At 41.8% G+C, this 16,182-nt stretch overlaps 1 protein-coding gene across 4 annotated transcripts in view; it reads left to right on the top strand.

The window, feature by feature from the left end:
* ddr2a (discoidin domain receptor tyrosine kinase 2a) overlaps window positions 1-16,182 on the top strand; it is a 42,768-nt gene that overhangs the window by 2,291 nt on the left and 24,295 nt on the right. For all 4 annotated transcript variants that reach the window (XM_080770730.1, XM_080770728.1, XM_080770729.1 and 1 more), the window contains exon 2: window positions 15,790-15,899. In XM_080770730.1, coding sequence (XP_080626856.1) covers window positions 15,818-15,899 — 82 coding nt within the window. In that variant the 5' untranslated portion in view covers window positions 15,790-15,817. The remainder of the gene's footprint in view (window positions 1-15,789; window positions 15,900-16,182) is intronic.

The following is a 16,182-nucleotide window of genomic DNA, read 5'->3' as shown; positions in this document are numbered from 1 at the left end:
CTGATAGAGAGACAGACAGATTGAGTGGTGGACAGACAGAGAGACAAATAGATCTATATTGTAGGGTGGCTAGATGAGCAGTATACTGTAATTGGACTGCATTACGAGTGTGTTATCACTATTCCCTCAGACATGTCATTTCAATTAGCAGCCCTACCCTCCGGTGCCCGGAGTCTTACTGACATCCTCACGTACAGGCCCTAATCATACTCCACAGCAAAGGCTGTAATTTCAGCCCGCCTTTCAAAACACTGCAGTGGAGGCGCCCAGTGCTTACATAGGTTAGCTGCAACCGTGCTTTACCGTTGTCTGATTGGATGCATTTCCAAATCAATGCTTCTGGCGAGAGGAAGCCAGATGCATGCATGCTAGGCGGCAGAGGTACATACTGTAATTTCACAAAAATAGCAGCATTTCAAGGAACCTTGTGCCTAAAATACTGTGTTGTTGACTTTGTATCCCACACGTGCCTGAACTCCGACCCTGCCCTAACCAGGACCCCTCCCTCCGCCTACCCATCCAGGCAGATTAGGTTACATGTAGTCTAAATGAGGGTGTACATGTGTCTCACTTTATTCTGATGTTGAGTTCTCTTATTTGTCCTTTGTCTGACTCAAAGTCCAGTTCTAAGACCGGAAGATGAACAAGCTTTTTCCACCACAGAGATGCAATCATAACTATACGGTAACTGAACTCACATTTACTTTTGTCGTGTCTATTTTCAGTGTGATTCATCATATGCCTGACTAGCTTTGAGAAGAATAGGTACCATGTTTAGGTGAGAGTGTGCATTTGATGGACTTTATTTTAAACACCAGAGATTCAACCATTTTGTTACCCACAACAGTCAGTAACACAACGCACATGTGTGTGCGCGCGCGCGCACACACACACACACACACACACACACACACACACACACACACACACACACACACACACACACACACACACACCACACACACACACACAAATAACTGCACATATTGCACATATATTGTCTATTTCATTTTACTTTCTTGCTTTCTGCGTTCTGGTCACTCCTGTCTGTCTGTCTGTCTGTCTGTCTGTCTGTCTGTCTGTCTGTCTGTCTGTCTGTCTGTCTGTCTGTCTGTCTGTCTGTCTGTCTGTCTGTCTGTCTGTCTGTCTGTCTGTCTGTCTGTCTGTCTGTCTGTCTGTCTGTCTGTCTGTCTGTCTGTCTGTCTGTCTGTCTGTCTGTCTGTCTGTCTGTCTGTCTGTCTGTCTGTCTGTCTGTCTGTCTGTCTGTCTGTCTGTCTGTCTGTCTGTCTGTCTGTCTGTCTGTCTGTCTGTCTGTCTGTCTGTCTGTCTGTCTGTCTGTCTGTCTGTCTGTCTGTCTGTCTGTCTGTCTGTCTGTCTGTCTGTCTGTCTGTCTGTCTGTCTGTCTGTCTGTCTGTCTGTCTGTCTGTCTGTCTGTCTGTCTGTCTGTCTGTCTGTCTGTCTGTCTGTCTGTCTGTCTGTCTGTCTGTCTGTCTGTCTGTCTGTCTGTCTGTCTGTCTGTCTGTCTGTCTGTCTGTCTGTCTGTCTGTCTGTCTGTCTGTCTGTCTGTCTGTCTGTCTGTCTGTCTGTCTGTCTGTCTGTCTGTCTGTCTCAATCTCTCCCTTCTGTCTCTCTCACAGTCTCTCTTTGGAACAGTCTGTCTAAATCTTTCCACTCTTTCTTTCTCTCATCCCTCACTCTTTCCCTCTCAACCCCTCTCTGTGTCTCTCTCTCTGTGTGTGTCTCTCTCTCTCTGTCTCTCTCTCTCTCTCTCTCTCTGTCTCTCTCTTCTCTCTCTCTCTCTCTCTCTCTCTCTCTCTCTCTCTCTCTCTCTCTGTCTTTCACCCTTACACTCCCTCTGCCAGAACGTGATATTTCACCTTGAAAGAGCCTGTCAACATGTACTAATGATAGCCTGGGCTGTGAAGAGTGAATTGTCATTGACGAGTGACATACTATATTCCACAACAGCACACACTCTGTTTTCTTCCGTTTTTACGGTCTGTATCTGAATGGCCATTAAGAGATGGACATCATCTGTTATTTATGTTAGCAATGCATATCTGAGGAACTTGGGGTACTTTCAATTCACAACAGCCTGGAACATGCCGTTTCCTGGTTTTTCTTCATGCAAGGTAAACAGCTGCAACTTACCACTGCAAAAAGCAGACAAAGACGGAATAGAATTGATGAAAAACATCAGAGAGAGATTTAGTTTTTTGTATAGAAAAGACTATTAACATAATCTGGTTTCAAGTTAATGTGCATTTGGCAATTAGCACACAGGCACGCAAACTAAACAGTGACAAAAGTTATAAACATCTTTGTTGCTACTAATAGCCAGTAATACACCCATAGTATGACGGCACTACGGAACTGAAAGCCTGGGTACCGAGGCTACACTACAGTAAACTACATACTACAAAAAGTAGAATTTAGTAAACATGATGAGATCCTACTATTTGTACAGATATTGATGTATTTTGTTTACTTCTGTTTTAGAGTTGACAGGAGCAGGTTTCATTGAGCTATGCGATATAAGCGACGTACTAGAGATGGATTGCAGCTTTAATGGGGGTGGGGGTGGGGTGGAAAGAAACGATTTTCTTGGCCTGGGTAGCTCTTTTTCCAGTGGCTAAAGTTGTGGTGCTTGATTTAACTCTGACAGTGTAGCACTAAAGTTTTAGGCCCTGGATATTCAATCAAAATGGGTTTCCAGGCAAAAAGTGTAGGCTGTCCTCCTTACATAACAAAGAGAGCATTGAATTTTGTTTCATTTCATAGCACGGTATTCACGTCTATTGGCTATGAATCTTTCCTGAAATCTTTTTTTTACATCGTGACAGTGCAGGTGGATGGAAAATGGCACTGTATGTGGCTTTTGAACACAACTACAGGTGCACTTTGAGCAGGTCCTGTTGCCACCTCTCATTTCCTCCGTCCCTCATGACTGCATAACATCAGCTTTAACGAGAGACTCCAGGTTGACTCGCATGCCAAGTGTCCTTTGGGGGCAACTATACGTCTAGGTACCTTATATGCTTATGGCACCCACAGGGAAGGCGCTCCAGCAGCTGCAAACAGCTCAGGGGCATGTCGCGCTAAACAAAAGCAGACCCAGTAGCAGACTCCGAGCTCGTAAGATTCATGTCTGCTTTATTAGATATAGGCAGAGATAAAATTGAGTGCCACAGACGAAAAACAGTCTATGTCCAAATTTCATTCTGACCCCTCTACGAAAAGGCCTAGTTGTCCTGACCCCTTATCTATCATTTATACATTATGGATAAATAGTGTGGACTTCGACAGTTTTTCGTCTGTGGCATTCATTAATGTCACCATGTGATGTGACATACTTCGCTTAAAAAATTAAGGAAAAATAAACTAACAAAAATTAAGGAGAGTTATGGAACCGTCTCTCTCTATTATGCGAATTCCATGAATAATAAAAAACAAAATAAAATAAAGCGTTGTGCGCTTGTAGATCGGCTATTTTCACTAGTTGGGTCCCGGACAAACGTCAAATTTCTCTTTTGGGTCTCGACCTGAAAAGTGAGGTAACTTTAGGTAGGTATAACTGCTGCAGTTACACAGTATAGTCTCTCTAGACAGACTGTTGACTCGACAAATTCAAAGGAAAAGAGGGCACTGTTTTTCCTTTATTTTTCACCAATGGGTTCTCAGATTGCTGCTGCCGAGCACCATGCAGAATTTACGGGTTATATCATCATGCGTTAATAGGTGGTATAACTATAAGCCATGCCCTTCATTAATTAAGCACCTCATCCAGGTGTGAAACATTAGCATATAGGGGATTGTTGCCTGTGGTTTGTTCTTGTTTCTTTGTACACATACTGTACATGCAGACGCTGTATGTAACATATATGCAGACCTACCTGTAGGCGCACGTGTGTCTCTCTATACATGCCACACCTGGCTCCAGTTTGGAAATTTCATTCCAATTGCATGTTTTCCCATAAAAATAAAATACCTGTGATGCTGTGTTACAGCCGTAAATGGGAGAAACAAGAGCTTGTAATGGAAAGCACATGGTTGGTCATGGTACATATGGATGCACTGTTTTTTAAATTAGGCCCAGCCCCAGAAGCATGTATACGCACGCACGCACGCACGCACACACGCACACACACACACACACACACACACACACACACGCACGCACGCACGCACGCACGCACGCACACACACGCACACACACACACAAGCAAGCAATGGACTTAAGTAGTAGATGCAGACCTACAGTAGTGCTCTGTGCATTGTTTGGCTCCCTGCTAATTAGACCTGCCTGGTTTTTACCAGCTCATATATCTCTAGAGCATGTTGTTCTTTATTGCCTAGAAATGCAAGCAACCATGTGGCATTGTCTCTCTATCCTCACAGAAGATATTTACTGTATTTTCTTCTCAAATTTTGCAGTACGAATGAAGTTAATAAGAATATAGTGTGTTTGATTTAAATGGAAGTACTGTAACGGCTTTCTTAGATCAAAGATTCTGTTCATTCAAATGTCCCACAAGTATGTACTGTAGCTGCTATTCTGTCTCTGGAGTATGTTCTGTCTCTGGAGTTATAGCTAGCTAATGATGCAGAACCCTCGCCCCCAAAACACACCAGCCCCCCGTTTTTCTTCCTGGGACCGCTTGCCCCCAGCGGTTGTTAGATTTTGGCTATGCCAGGGTTACGTTTAGGATTACCTGGTGGCGACCGTTCCAAGGCCGCCGGATTAGACCCGGAGCGAGCGTGTTAGTACACAGATCACAAAGCTTCTTGTGACTGCCAGGATCCGGGTTTTGAATCCGACTCCCGTCTCCCATTTCTCTCCGCTCGCTGTTCTTGGTTTGCTGTATGTACACAAACACCTATCTGAAAATAAAGCATAATATTCCAAAAATAAGTCTTACAAAAAAGGAAAAAAACAGGCCACCTGCATGTTTGGCTAGCATGAACGACAACATCTGCGGTACTTTCCTCTTCATGTTGCTTCAAATACATTTTCCATGAGGCAAAAGCACAACTTAGTCAAAACGCATGAATTTAAGATCTTAAAGAGTCGGACACTGCTTTGAAGTTGAGGGGTATTAAATGAACTCATCCGACTGACGTTTTGATTATTTGAGGATACAATAATTACCTTGAACTTACTTTGCACGAGTCTGAAATTATAACATGTGTGCAATTAAGCAGGTGTGAGTCTATTTTACTTGGAAGCATGAGCGGCATTTGAATGGTGTGTGGTCATGAAATGAGAGATATTATTCCAGGAGGTCAGTAACTCTGGTCTTTAGGCCTTGGCGTTTTCTCCCCTCTCCCTTTGCATGCAAGGTCCCGTTGACATTAGTACCTGGCCAGGTTTTGGATGGCTATTCAGTGAAATGTTCAGGGGTCCCACGCCAGTACACCGAGGGACTCTGGGTATAGCTGATTTATACTCTGTCAAACGGTGTTGTCCCCCTTGCTGAAAACAGCAGATCTACAAGATCAATTTATACTTCACTGTACACTGGTGACATTTGGTGATTAATGGCAGTTCTACAGTACAGTGAGGAGTACACAACACGTTGCATTGTGTTGCCTTGCAACTACAGCAGAATATTAATTAACTATGTGTCTCCCAGTCGTAACACTGTGTGTGTGTGTGTGTGTGTGTGTGTGTGTGTGTGTGTGTGTGTGTGTGTGTGTGTGTGTGTGTGTGTGTGTGTGTGTGTGTGTGTGTGTGTGTGTGTGTGTGTGTGTGTGTGTGTGTGTGTGTGGCGGGGGGGGGGTCACGTCAGGTGTCAGAGACAACTATGCCAGGTAAAGCCTCTGTGTTGACCCAGTGGGGTCTCCCAGGGTGCATGTCATGACCTCAAGCGGTGCACCGTTGTGGCTGTGTGCCAACGTTGCAGGGAATTAGAGCGTCCATGAAAATAGGACTGTTTCTGTAAGAAAGGAAACAACAACACGGCCCTGTTTACATTTGCAACGTGAGAACGCTTGAGGGAAAACATGGACACAAGGAGTCATTAATGAACGTGTGTTAGTTTAACATCTTTTTGAACACCATGGTCTCCACTCTCCAGGGAGTTGTGAGTTTTACTATAGCACTTTGACTAGTGTGTCTAGTGTCTATATTTGTGTGAGTGATGTTTCTACAGTCATTTAAGTTTACCTCATTTACCTAATACCTCATTTAAGTTAGTTGAAACATCACTATATTTCTCAGTATCAATTTTCCAGTGGTGGAAAGTAACTAAGTACATTTACTTTTGTACTGTAGCCTACTTGAGTACGAAGTACTTCTACTCAGATTCAAATATTGTACTTTTACTCCACTACATTTATTTGAAAACTTTACTTATTAGTTACTTTGTAGATTTAGATTATGATAACAAAACATACATTAACCACTTCAGGCTGTATAGTCCTTTATTCAGCCATTTGAAAATAGCCAATCTACAAGCTCACAATGTGTCGCGACTCGCGATGCATTGTGAGCTCGTAGATCTGCTACTTTCACATTTTTATACATTTTAAACCTTGTGAAATGCGACATGCTGCACAATGAGTACTTTTACTTTTGGTACTTTAAGTACATTTTGATGTCAATACCATGTACCTTTACTCAAGTACATTTGATTTCTAGATTGCAGTATTGATACTTTAACTCCAGTAAACAAAAATCACACTTGTGTGCGGTGAGGGGTGCGCTTATCGCCATACATACGTCACATTCCGTGCTCAGCCAATCAAATCATCACAATGGGGTACACACAGACGCACAAAGCTGGGCATATAGTCCCTCAAAAATGTGAGTACTTTTTCCACCACTGCAATTTGCCCTCACGTTCTGAAGTCCACAGTAATGTAGGTGATTCTCAGCGCTATCTGGAGCTCTGGAGTTGGGAGTCAGGGGCTTGTGGTTTACTGAAGGGAGTATCTGTCCTTCACCACTTCCTGGACTGGCCAAGAGGGAACTGATATTTATGGGCAGCAGACTTTTTCCCAGCAGCAGAAATCCAAGTCAATAGTCGTCCTTTTCAGTAACGGTAGACGCTGGGGTTGATACAATAAACTCTGCTCGGTGGCTATCAACATTCTGCACACGGTGTTTATGCAGTGATGTTGGAAATCAGACAAAGGCCCCGCAGTGAGGGAGGATTGAGGTTGTGCTTTGTGAAATGCTCTCTGTTAGTTGGTTCTGAATGGCTGTTTTAGCTCGACTGTTCAACCTCGCATATATCTCTGCTTTTACTGCATTTGGAGCCAGATCTCAATATAGGTGAGTAACTGACATTGAGTCATGAAATGACATACCATATCCTTTTAACAGACCACTAACCGGCGTACAGTATATAGATTGTTGACAAAAAAAAACAGGGTAAAACATGACCAGCATATTAAAGGCTGGCCTTATAGTATGTGCTGTCTGGCATTCGAGCGGTTAATCTAACTCTTCTAGTTTTCCCAACCATGACCCCAACAAGCATCATCAGCTATTTTTGTTTTCATTTTAGTTTTCTGTCTGTGAGAATATAATGTTCAGGCTATGTGCAAAAGCAAATATCAGTACCATTGTACGTTATGACAAGATTTTGAGATATGGAGACGTATTACTCTTAATATTGTTGTGAGGTCGTGAGGTCTCCTTGAACAGCCCTTTCCCTCTAGTTTATTGACTTTAGATTGTGGAGATATTTTGACACATCAACAGTTGACAGTTCAACTCCAAAAAGAATATATTGAAGTTCTGCCAGTTTTACTATGAGCTAGTTGGCGCATTTGCTTTCCAAAGTCTGTTCCACCCACATAGGTTATGTCTAAAATAAGTGTTAAATAGCTGTGTTATTTGAATATATGGCAACCCACCTGAAAATGTGTTTTATGTTTATTAACAGGCTGGAGAGACAGGGAGAGCCCTGTTACTGAACAAACACTCTAGCAATGATTATCATTATATAGTGCTTTATACTTTGAACAAAAAACCTTTTGTTTTAAAAATATCACTTACCCTAACTCTCCCACTATCAATCACTTAAGCACTAGACTAGTCGTGCACAAGTTTCCACACACCCTTACAAACGCACATCCATTACAGCTACTCTCTGAACCCCTCGCACGCATGCACGCACGCACGCACGCACGCACAGTCGCACACGCACGCACACACACACACACACACACACACACACACACATACACACACACACACACACACACACACACACACACACACACACACACACACACACACACACACACACCTGTCACACACACACACACACATTTTGTAATAATTAATTAGACAGATGTGTCACTGACAAAGAACCATTTAAGCATGAAAATAGCTGTATATTTCATCAAGGGGCAGAACAGCATTCTGGGGTTGCAATATACATGCAAACTATGCTTTATGAGTCTTTCTCCAGACAGTTTGGGAGCATAGTATAAGCCTGTAGGGTATAGGAAGTATAGGGAAGGGAATGGCACCTATAGAATTGGATGTGAATTGAACTACCATTGTTTCAAAGCTCCAAACCTTTGTTATTATTGCCCATTTTTATACCTATGTTCTATTTTTCATGTGAATGATGTATTTGGATAGTACATATTTTGAGGTGTGTAAGTTTGATCAAATCTCATAGACCCATGGTTACACATGGGATGTACAGTATATTTGATGACAAAATATCCCCCTGGACTACAGCTGTTTTGTCTGCAGCTCAGCTCTGTGATTCTTAGCACTCAGTTCACAGGGTCTCAGGATGTCAAACCAGTTACATTTTGATTGCTTCACACACTTACAACTCTGGGGGATTTTTCTTCATTCCCATTCTGAAAGCTTTCTCAATTTAAAGAATCTGACTTTTTGGCTTTTATTTCCCCAAATATGACATTCATTCTTGCTGACATTCAAGAGCATTAGAGGCTGTCTCTGTCTCGAAGGCATGGGGAGAGAGTATGTTTTGCACTCCGTCCATCCGTCCGTCCGTTCGTGTGTGTGTTTGTGTGTCCGTCCATGTATCCGTGTCCATCTGTGGACAGCTAATCTCCGGCACCGTTGGCTTGATTGCAGCCATACTCTGCACACACACTACCTGAACGCCAGAGCTGAATCTCTGCCCCAAGGTTTTCACATTGGCCTCTTATAGCGCCACCAGGAGGCCGCTCTGTGCAACACCTACAGATTTTGTCAAAACATCACGCAAATTGGTACACCGTCTCTCTAGAGCCATTCAACGAAACGGGTCTTTCAGATTTTTCAGACTCCATCCTGATTGGCTAATATTGGCTTCCAAAGTTCGCAGGAATGCTCAGTTTCAAACAAAATGCTGCAAATCATGAACACATCGTGTGCTTTCTGTGAAATTGTGCACGCACTGGAACATTTTCAACTCAGCCTCATGGTGGCGCTATAACTGGCCGAATTAGTGTTTTCACCTGTAAGTGCACGATCTGTGTAAAACTTTCTATGCACACTCCCTAGAGGCCAAGGAAAAACCTTTGCCTGGATTTTTTCCCATCTGCTCTTTATAACGCCACGCAAATCGGTACACAATAACACATGCTCTCCATAGTCATGTGATCAAGACGGGTTTGTTTGATTTCTCATAATCCATCCTGATTGGCTACGATTGGCTTCTAAAGTTTTCAGGGGTAGCCCGCTTTGTACCCGTTTTGTACAAATCGCCACAACTCCTCAACGCAGCGTTGCGGTGAAACTGAGCATGCATATTCCCACTAGGCTGAGGAAGAAATGCCACTTGACAGTTTTCACATCAGCATTATGGTGGCGCTACAACAGGCCAAGTCACGTCACACACGCACACACACACACACACACACACACACACACACACACACACACACACACACACACACACACACAAAACATATTTATATTACTCCCAAACATCACACACACTACTATCCTCCTGGTGGAGACCTGTGCCCAGAAGTTTGTGACAAACCGTTCTCTTCTCTCCTGAGGACAGTACACAAACCTGGTATAGCTGGGCATCATGGTTGCAGGGAGAGAGCAGACTTTACCTCAGACCATTAACGTCCAAATATAACCCTGGATTTTGGCCTCTCCTGGTAATACCTGACATACCTGCAAGGAGATATTCCTGTCCGTCATTGCTTTTTTGGGTGACGGTTGCTTTGCAAGCGTTGAGGTGCAGTTAACTCAATGTATATATCTTTTTTCACGGAGAGGAACATTTCCCTGAAGAAACTTTCCAGCGTGGCTTTAGAGAAGGATACTTGTCAACCATTTGTTGTAGGTTGAAATTGTGCTGAATAACAGCGGGTCAAGAGGCTATATTTCTCTGCTTTATCCTCTGACAGACATGAGAATAGTCAGTAATTACTTGTGTGTGTGTGTGTGTTTGTGTTTGTGTGTGTGTGTGTGTGTGTGTGTGTGTGTGTGTGTGTGTGTGTGTGTGTGTGTGTGTGTGTGTGTGTGTGTGTGTGTGTGTGTGTGTGTGTGTGTGTGTGTGTGTGTGTGTGTGTGTGTGTGCGTGCGTGCGTGCGTGCGTGCGTGCGTGTGTGTGTGTGTGCGTGCGTGCGGACAGACAAATAGCCATACACTTGAATATCTGCTGTTATTTAAATGGCAATCGAACGGACACTTTGACGTGTATCAGATATTGAATGTTGAAAGAATGATTAGGCCTATTAGAAAATGACCCATCTAGGGACGTGCATTTCTTGTACTGCACTCTTTCTCCGAAAAGTATCCCGCTTTTCTTGTGTGCATGCTCACAGGAGCTGAGATAGGACGTGTGTGAATCAGTTTTTCCTCTGGTGTTCCTGTGAAATAAGAATGGAGAAAACATTTCCATGCAGGACAGTGGGCCTGAGCCCATAAGCCTTTCTCCTGTGTGTCACTGCTATGATGTTACTATAGCAAAGGGCCCTGTTATGGAATAACAGCTGTACTCTTCTCACACAGGTATGAGAAATACAGCTGTGACCTTAGAGAGGCCAAAGAAAGACAATTCAAACACAATGAATACATTTCCCACTTTTCTTTTACACTCGCCAGAGGTCATCCACTCAGAATGTTTCCATTGTTAAATTGTAAAAGAACTCTAGGTATACGGAATGGTTCTCAGAAGTAGTTTGGATCACTGCTGCTTTGTGCAAGGAGGAAACCAGGTACCTGGACCAGTGGTTCCAAAACCTTTTAGCTGAAGACCCAAAAGAGAAATTAGACATTTGGCCAGTACCCAAACTAGTTTAAATAGCAGATCTACAAGAGCTAGTTGTAGTTGTAGATGTTGGAATTCTCTGTTTAATCTTTTTTTTTAAATCTTTTTTAAATATATATATATAGATTTCGTCACTACCCATAACAATTTCTCTGTGACCCAAAGATGGGCCTCAGGCCACTGTTTGGAACAGTAACCTATAGGAAATCACCTCAGGCCTTCCGTCAACCATTAGGAACTTTGTGATGATGTTTGAGATGATTGTGATATATATATATATTGCACAAATGTCTAAATTCTTCCAAAATAGATCTACAAGCTATGAGCAAGTGACACGCTATGAAGTGGTTAAAATCTAAAACAACATGGATGCTTTCCCATTTTTTAATCGGTTAACCAGATGATTGCGAGTCTTTGTATTTCTAAACATTGAGCTGAAAGACCTTTTTTAACGATTTACAATTTCAAGGGTGTCATGGAGGGATTTTCCTCCACAACACAGCACAGGCGTCCTTTACCTTCTCTCCGCCACATGGTAAACACATTTGCGACTTTCAAGCACACTCAAGTCATCAGCTGTTTTTGTTTCATTAACTTCGCAAATCCAGGAAGGGTTAGGCTCAGTAAAGGACCTCTTGTGTCTCGGTGGGGAAGTTGCTGTAACTCAAGGCTATAGGAAATGGGCTTATGAAAAGCAATAAGATTATGTGTGAAGGCACAATGAATAAGGCACGTCATGCTGTGATAGAACTCTGCAGGAGAACCATTAACGATGGTTTTGCTAAATTAGCTTGATGTTATTTTTGCATATGTGTTTTCTTAAGCATATTTCTTTCAGTATGCGACTTTTGGGCCGTCCTGGTTGCTCATCCACTTAGTACACATGCCACATACAGTAGGCATTGCCCGCAGCATTATACAACGCATGTTTCTTGATAAATGTTTTTATGTGATGTATTCCCATGCCTTTTTGTTCTTGCTTAATGTAAGTCGCTCTGGATCAAGAGCGTCTGCTAAATGCCTAAATTGTAAATTGTAAATTGGTTGACTGTGAATTTGGCTCATGACAGGTGTGAAATGTCAACTCCTCTCTCTATTCATTGAAAGCTCTCAAGCCTTTCTGTGTTATATCCTTTTGGACAAATATATTTTCAGTAGCCTATATACATTTTTGTCTAGAAAGAAAGCAATCAATCAATCAATCAATCAATCAATCAATCAATCAATCAATGCCTTAAATAGTCTTTCAACAAGACAGATTCTAATAACAGTGTGGATCGCAGACTATGATGTATCTATGAAGCATGCCATGACTCCATATTGGTCAAGGTTTCAGCCGATCAACTGCCATTGACTTAAGTTCCATCCATTTTAAAATAAAAAACAGACAGACAGACAGACAGACAGACAGACAGACCCATTTCTAGAAAGAATGGCATGAAAAAGACTCCCTTTTGATCCACACCACTGGGCCATAGGATACTTGTAGTCGTCATCATCATGTCACTGTTGCATAATTGTCAAAAAGATTATTATTTTTGTTTTAAAAACCCATATTTCCACAACCAGAAAATGTGCATTCCCTGTCGCAGGCAATAAGGAGTGGCATGGAAATTATTCTCTAATATCGAATATGGTGAAAAGCCCCAAGCCTGCTGTGTACGACGAGGCAGCGGTTCAAAACCAACAGCTCTGGATTTGTTTCCCATAGTCAGAATTATACAGCATTTATATGGTATGAACCTGCATGTCAGTGGGTTGGAAGAGAGATCCACTTTAAAGAGACCAGCTCATACATTATTGTCTGTGGAGCTCAAGAGAGCCAATTGAAATCAGTGTTCATTTTGTCATAGTGTTAGTTGACAAAATTAACACTGATTTCGGAATTTAAAAAGTAAATAAAAACTAAGCTATGATGACTAAAAATAAATAAACAAATAAAAACTAGACTAAAATGTTATGGATGGACTACTGGAGAAGAGATCCTGTAGTAGAACTACAATTAAGTAATTGTTTGGTTGTGCTGGTGGGTTGCACTCTGAAAATAGCAGATCTACGTACAAGCTGCGATGCATTGTGAGCTTGTAGATCGGCTATTTTCAGCACGCAACCAAGTGTAAAATCAGGAATTATTATCAAAATCATCAGGAAATTTAGTTGACTGAAATCTTATGATATTTAGTCGACTACAACTAACTCAAACTTTTGAGATGACTAAAATATGACCAAAAATACATTGAATTTTATTCAAAAGACTAGGACTAAACTAAATAATATTGCTGTCAAAATGAACACTGCTTGAAATTCTGGGTCCCATAACAACACATCACACTGGACCTGTAATCTTTCAAGGGCCCCTGTAAGTCTAGGGTCTTTAGAACCTATTTACCCCCATTCTGTGTCCTCTCCCTCGTAGAGAGATACTTGGAGCATATATATAAGAGTGTAAAACATGATCCGTGGTTAAGTTTGTGCACTGTCAGATTTAGTATTTTTCCAGTGTAGTTAGGTCGATAACAGTAGAGTGGACAGTGTGTGAACCCCCAGTACAGTTCAGTCTGATCTACAGTATTGTAAATCCATAGAAAAGATTACTGAAGTTCTACCCTGTACAGTGCCTTTCTCAAACAATGCGGATTGTGTGCGTGCACGGAATGAAGTGCACGCACAGGCACACGCACAGGCACACGCAGATGCACGCACGCACGTACGTACGCACGCACAACACATACACACACACAGGTGCCACAAAATAATGAAACTACTGTGCTGTATAGCTTTTCCTCATTAAAAAAAGGAGACACAGTTTCTCCTGTAAACTTTTGTTATAACGGGTGATTACCGACACAGTAGAGAATAAAAGAAAAAAGGAACCTCTCTTAGGAGAGGCAAACATATTTACTGGTTTCTCTGAACAATTAACCAGGCCATTAAGCCAGTGTGAAACAATCTTAATATTTCAAAGCTGTCTGATTCAATCCAACTCAGTAATTTAGATGTTTTTTCCCTCTTTTTTTTTTTTTCTTCTTTTTTTAAAAACCAAAAACACAGTGGAGGGAAACAGTAAAAAGATGTGTGGCTGACATACAACGTTGCCACTGAGGTTATGTGGCACACGTGCTATAACCTTCTGAGCCGCAGGGACACCTCATCATGCATCAGCATGTCATTATTTCCTTGCCACACTACTTATGTGGATGTCTCATAATTGATCTTAAAAACCTAACCAACATCAAAGGACAACAATCAAAGTGTTCATACTGTAGGAGTTATAGTAATTTTGTTTGTTTGTTTGTGTTTTGTTTTTTTTTGCTTCTTTATACCATTGCACATTGTGCAACGCGTGATTGCGTATTGTAATCAGTCCAGAGTTAGACAGAGAGAGAGAGAGAGAGACATATTTAACAACATATAGACAGACAGGCTGCCTGCCTCGAAGAGACTATTCACTTTTGGGGTTTCAAACAAGCCCCCAGAACTGTGGAGGATTATTGAAACCAAGCCATATCTGGTATTGCACGTCTTCCGCATTTATTATTCTCCTGTGCATTCTGTCTGAAACCAAGCCTCCAGAATGGCTGGCCAATGTTGAAGCGCTCGGGTCACTACACCTACTGGTCAGAGCTGGGACTGCAGGCAGGCCAGTGCATTTAGCACGAGTAAACCCAGTGCAGCTGGGGTTTAACATTGAAGTTAAGCGTTCTTCCGGGTGCTTCAAAACGCTACTGAGCAACTTCAGTTGAAATGAATTGCAGGGGGCGGGGCAGTCATCTCTCTATCCTTTATACTGTAACTCTAAATGTCTGAAATGCTAGTGCGCCTTTTCTATTGGCTCCCAGAAGAAGGGTGTACTTTCGGGTGCTTACAAATCATGAACGCAGTGTCCAATCACTGAGGAACATTGCACGCACATTTCCACTGCGCTGAGGAACAATTAATGCCACCCTTTTAACATTGCCGTATCGATCATAGCACCCTTCAAAAAAATAACTACTAAAAATACCCAACAAAAACAATAACACATGTTTATATTACTCCTACACATCACAAACCTTCCTGACCTGATGGAGACCTGTGTCCTCCGAGGAGCACTTTTTCTAGTTCTAACTTTATTTAGAAATGTTCTTATTCTTGTGTGACTTATTTGTCATGAATTGCTCCATTCATTTGTTCCATATTAATCGGGTTTAGACCACTTACAGTTCTTCGTTAATTTAACTCCATTGCTGTACTCTCCCTTCAATTATAATTTAACAGAGTAGTAAAGCATTTAGGTGGCAGTTATTCTGTCTTTTATTGGATGAATTAAAATTGTGATTCTAATAAAAACTCCCATTTTCCCCCTTATAGATCTGTGTAATTGTCTGGCTTCCTTCTTAGTATATATTTACTTAGTAACTAAGTATTCTCTTAGTTGTTCAATGTGGTTAATTTAACAGTGACAGTGTTCATACATGTCTTGCGTTACACTCCAGATTTTACTGTTTAAAAAACTGAAAAAACAACAAATATTTTACTGTGCATCATCTGCATCCATACAGGATACGTGGCTAACTGAGTTGTTCTGTATGTTTTGCAGGTAGCCTGTCTCCGTCCATGTGTTTGGGATGAAGCGCCTTTGGGACGTATTCTTTCCCTTGCTCATACTCCTCTACCTGTTAGGAGTCGCCACATCGCAAGTTAATCCAGGTCAGTACTGTCAACAGATCTAAAGCCTGATTTATACTTTATATATTATAAAATTTGGAACACCCTTCCCAAAACCATCTGACAAGCAGATACCATTGCATCCTTTAAATCTCTTCTCAAAACCATCTGACAAGCAGATACCATGCATCCTTTAAATCTCTTCTCAAAACCATCTGACAAGCAGATACCATTGCATCCTTTAAATCTCTTCCCAAAACCATCTGACAAGCAGATACCATTGCATCCTTTAAATCTCTTCTCAAAACCATCTGACAAGCAGATA

Source organism: Protomyctophum bolini (assembly GCF_963924005.1).
Source record: "Protomyctophum bolini genome assembly, chromosome: 8".
In the NCBI taxonomy this organism is placed as follows: Eukaryota; Metazoa; Chordata; class Actinopteri; order Myctophiformes; family Myctophidae; genus Protomyctophum; species Protomyctophum bolini.
This window is presented reverse-complemented; position numbering and strand designations above follow the sequence as displayed.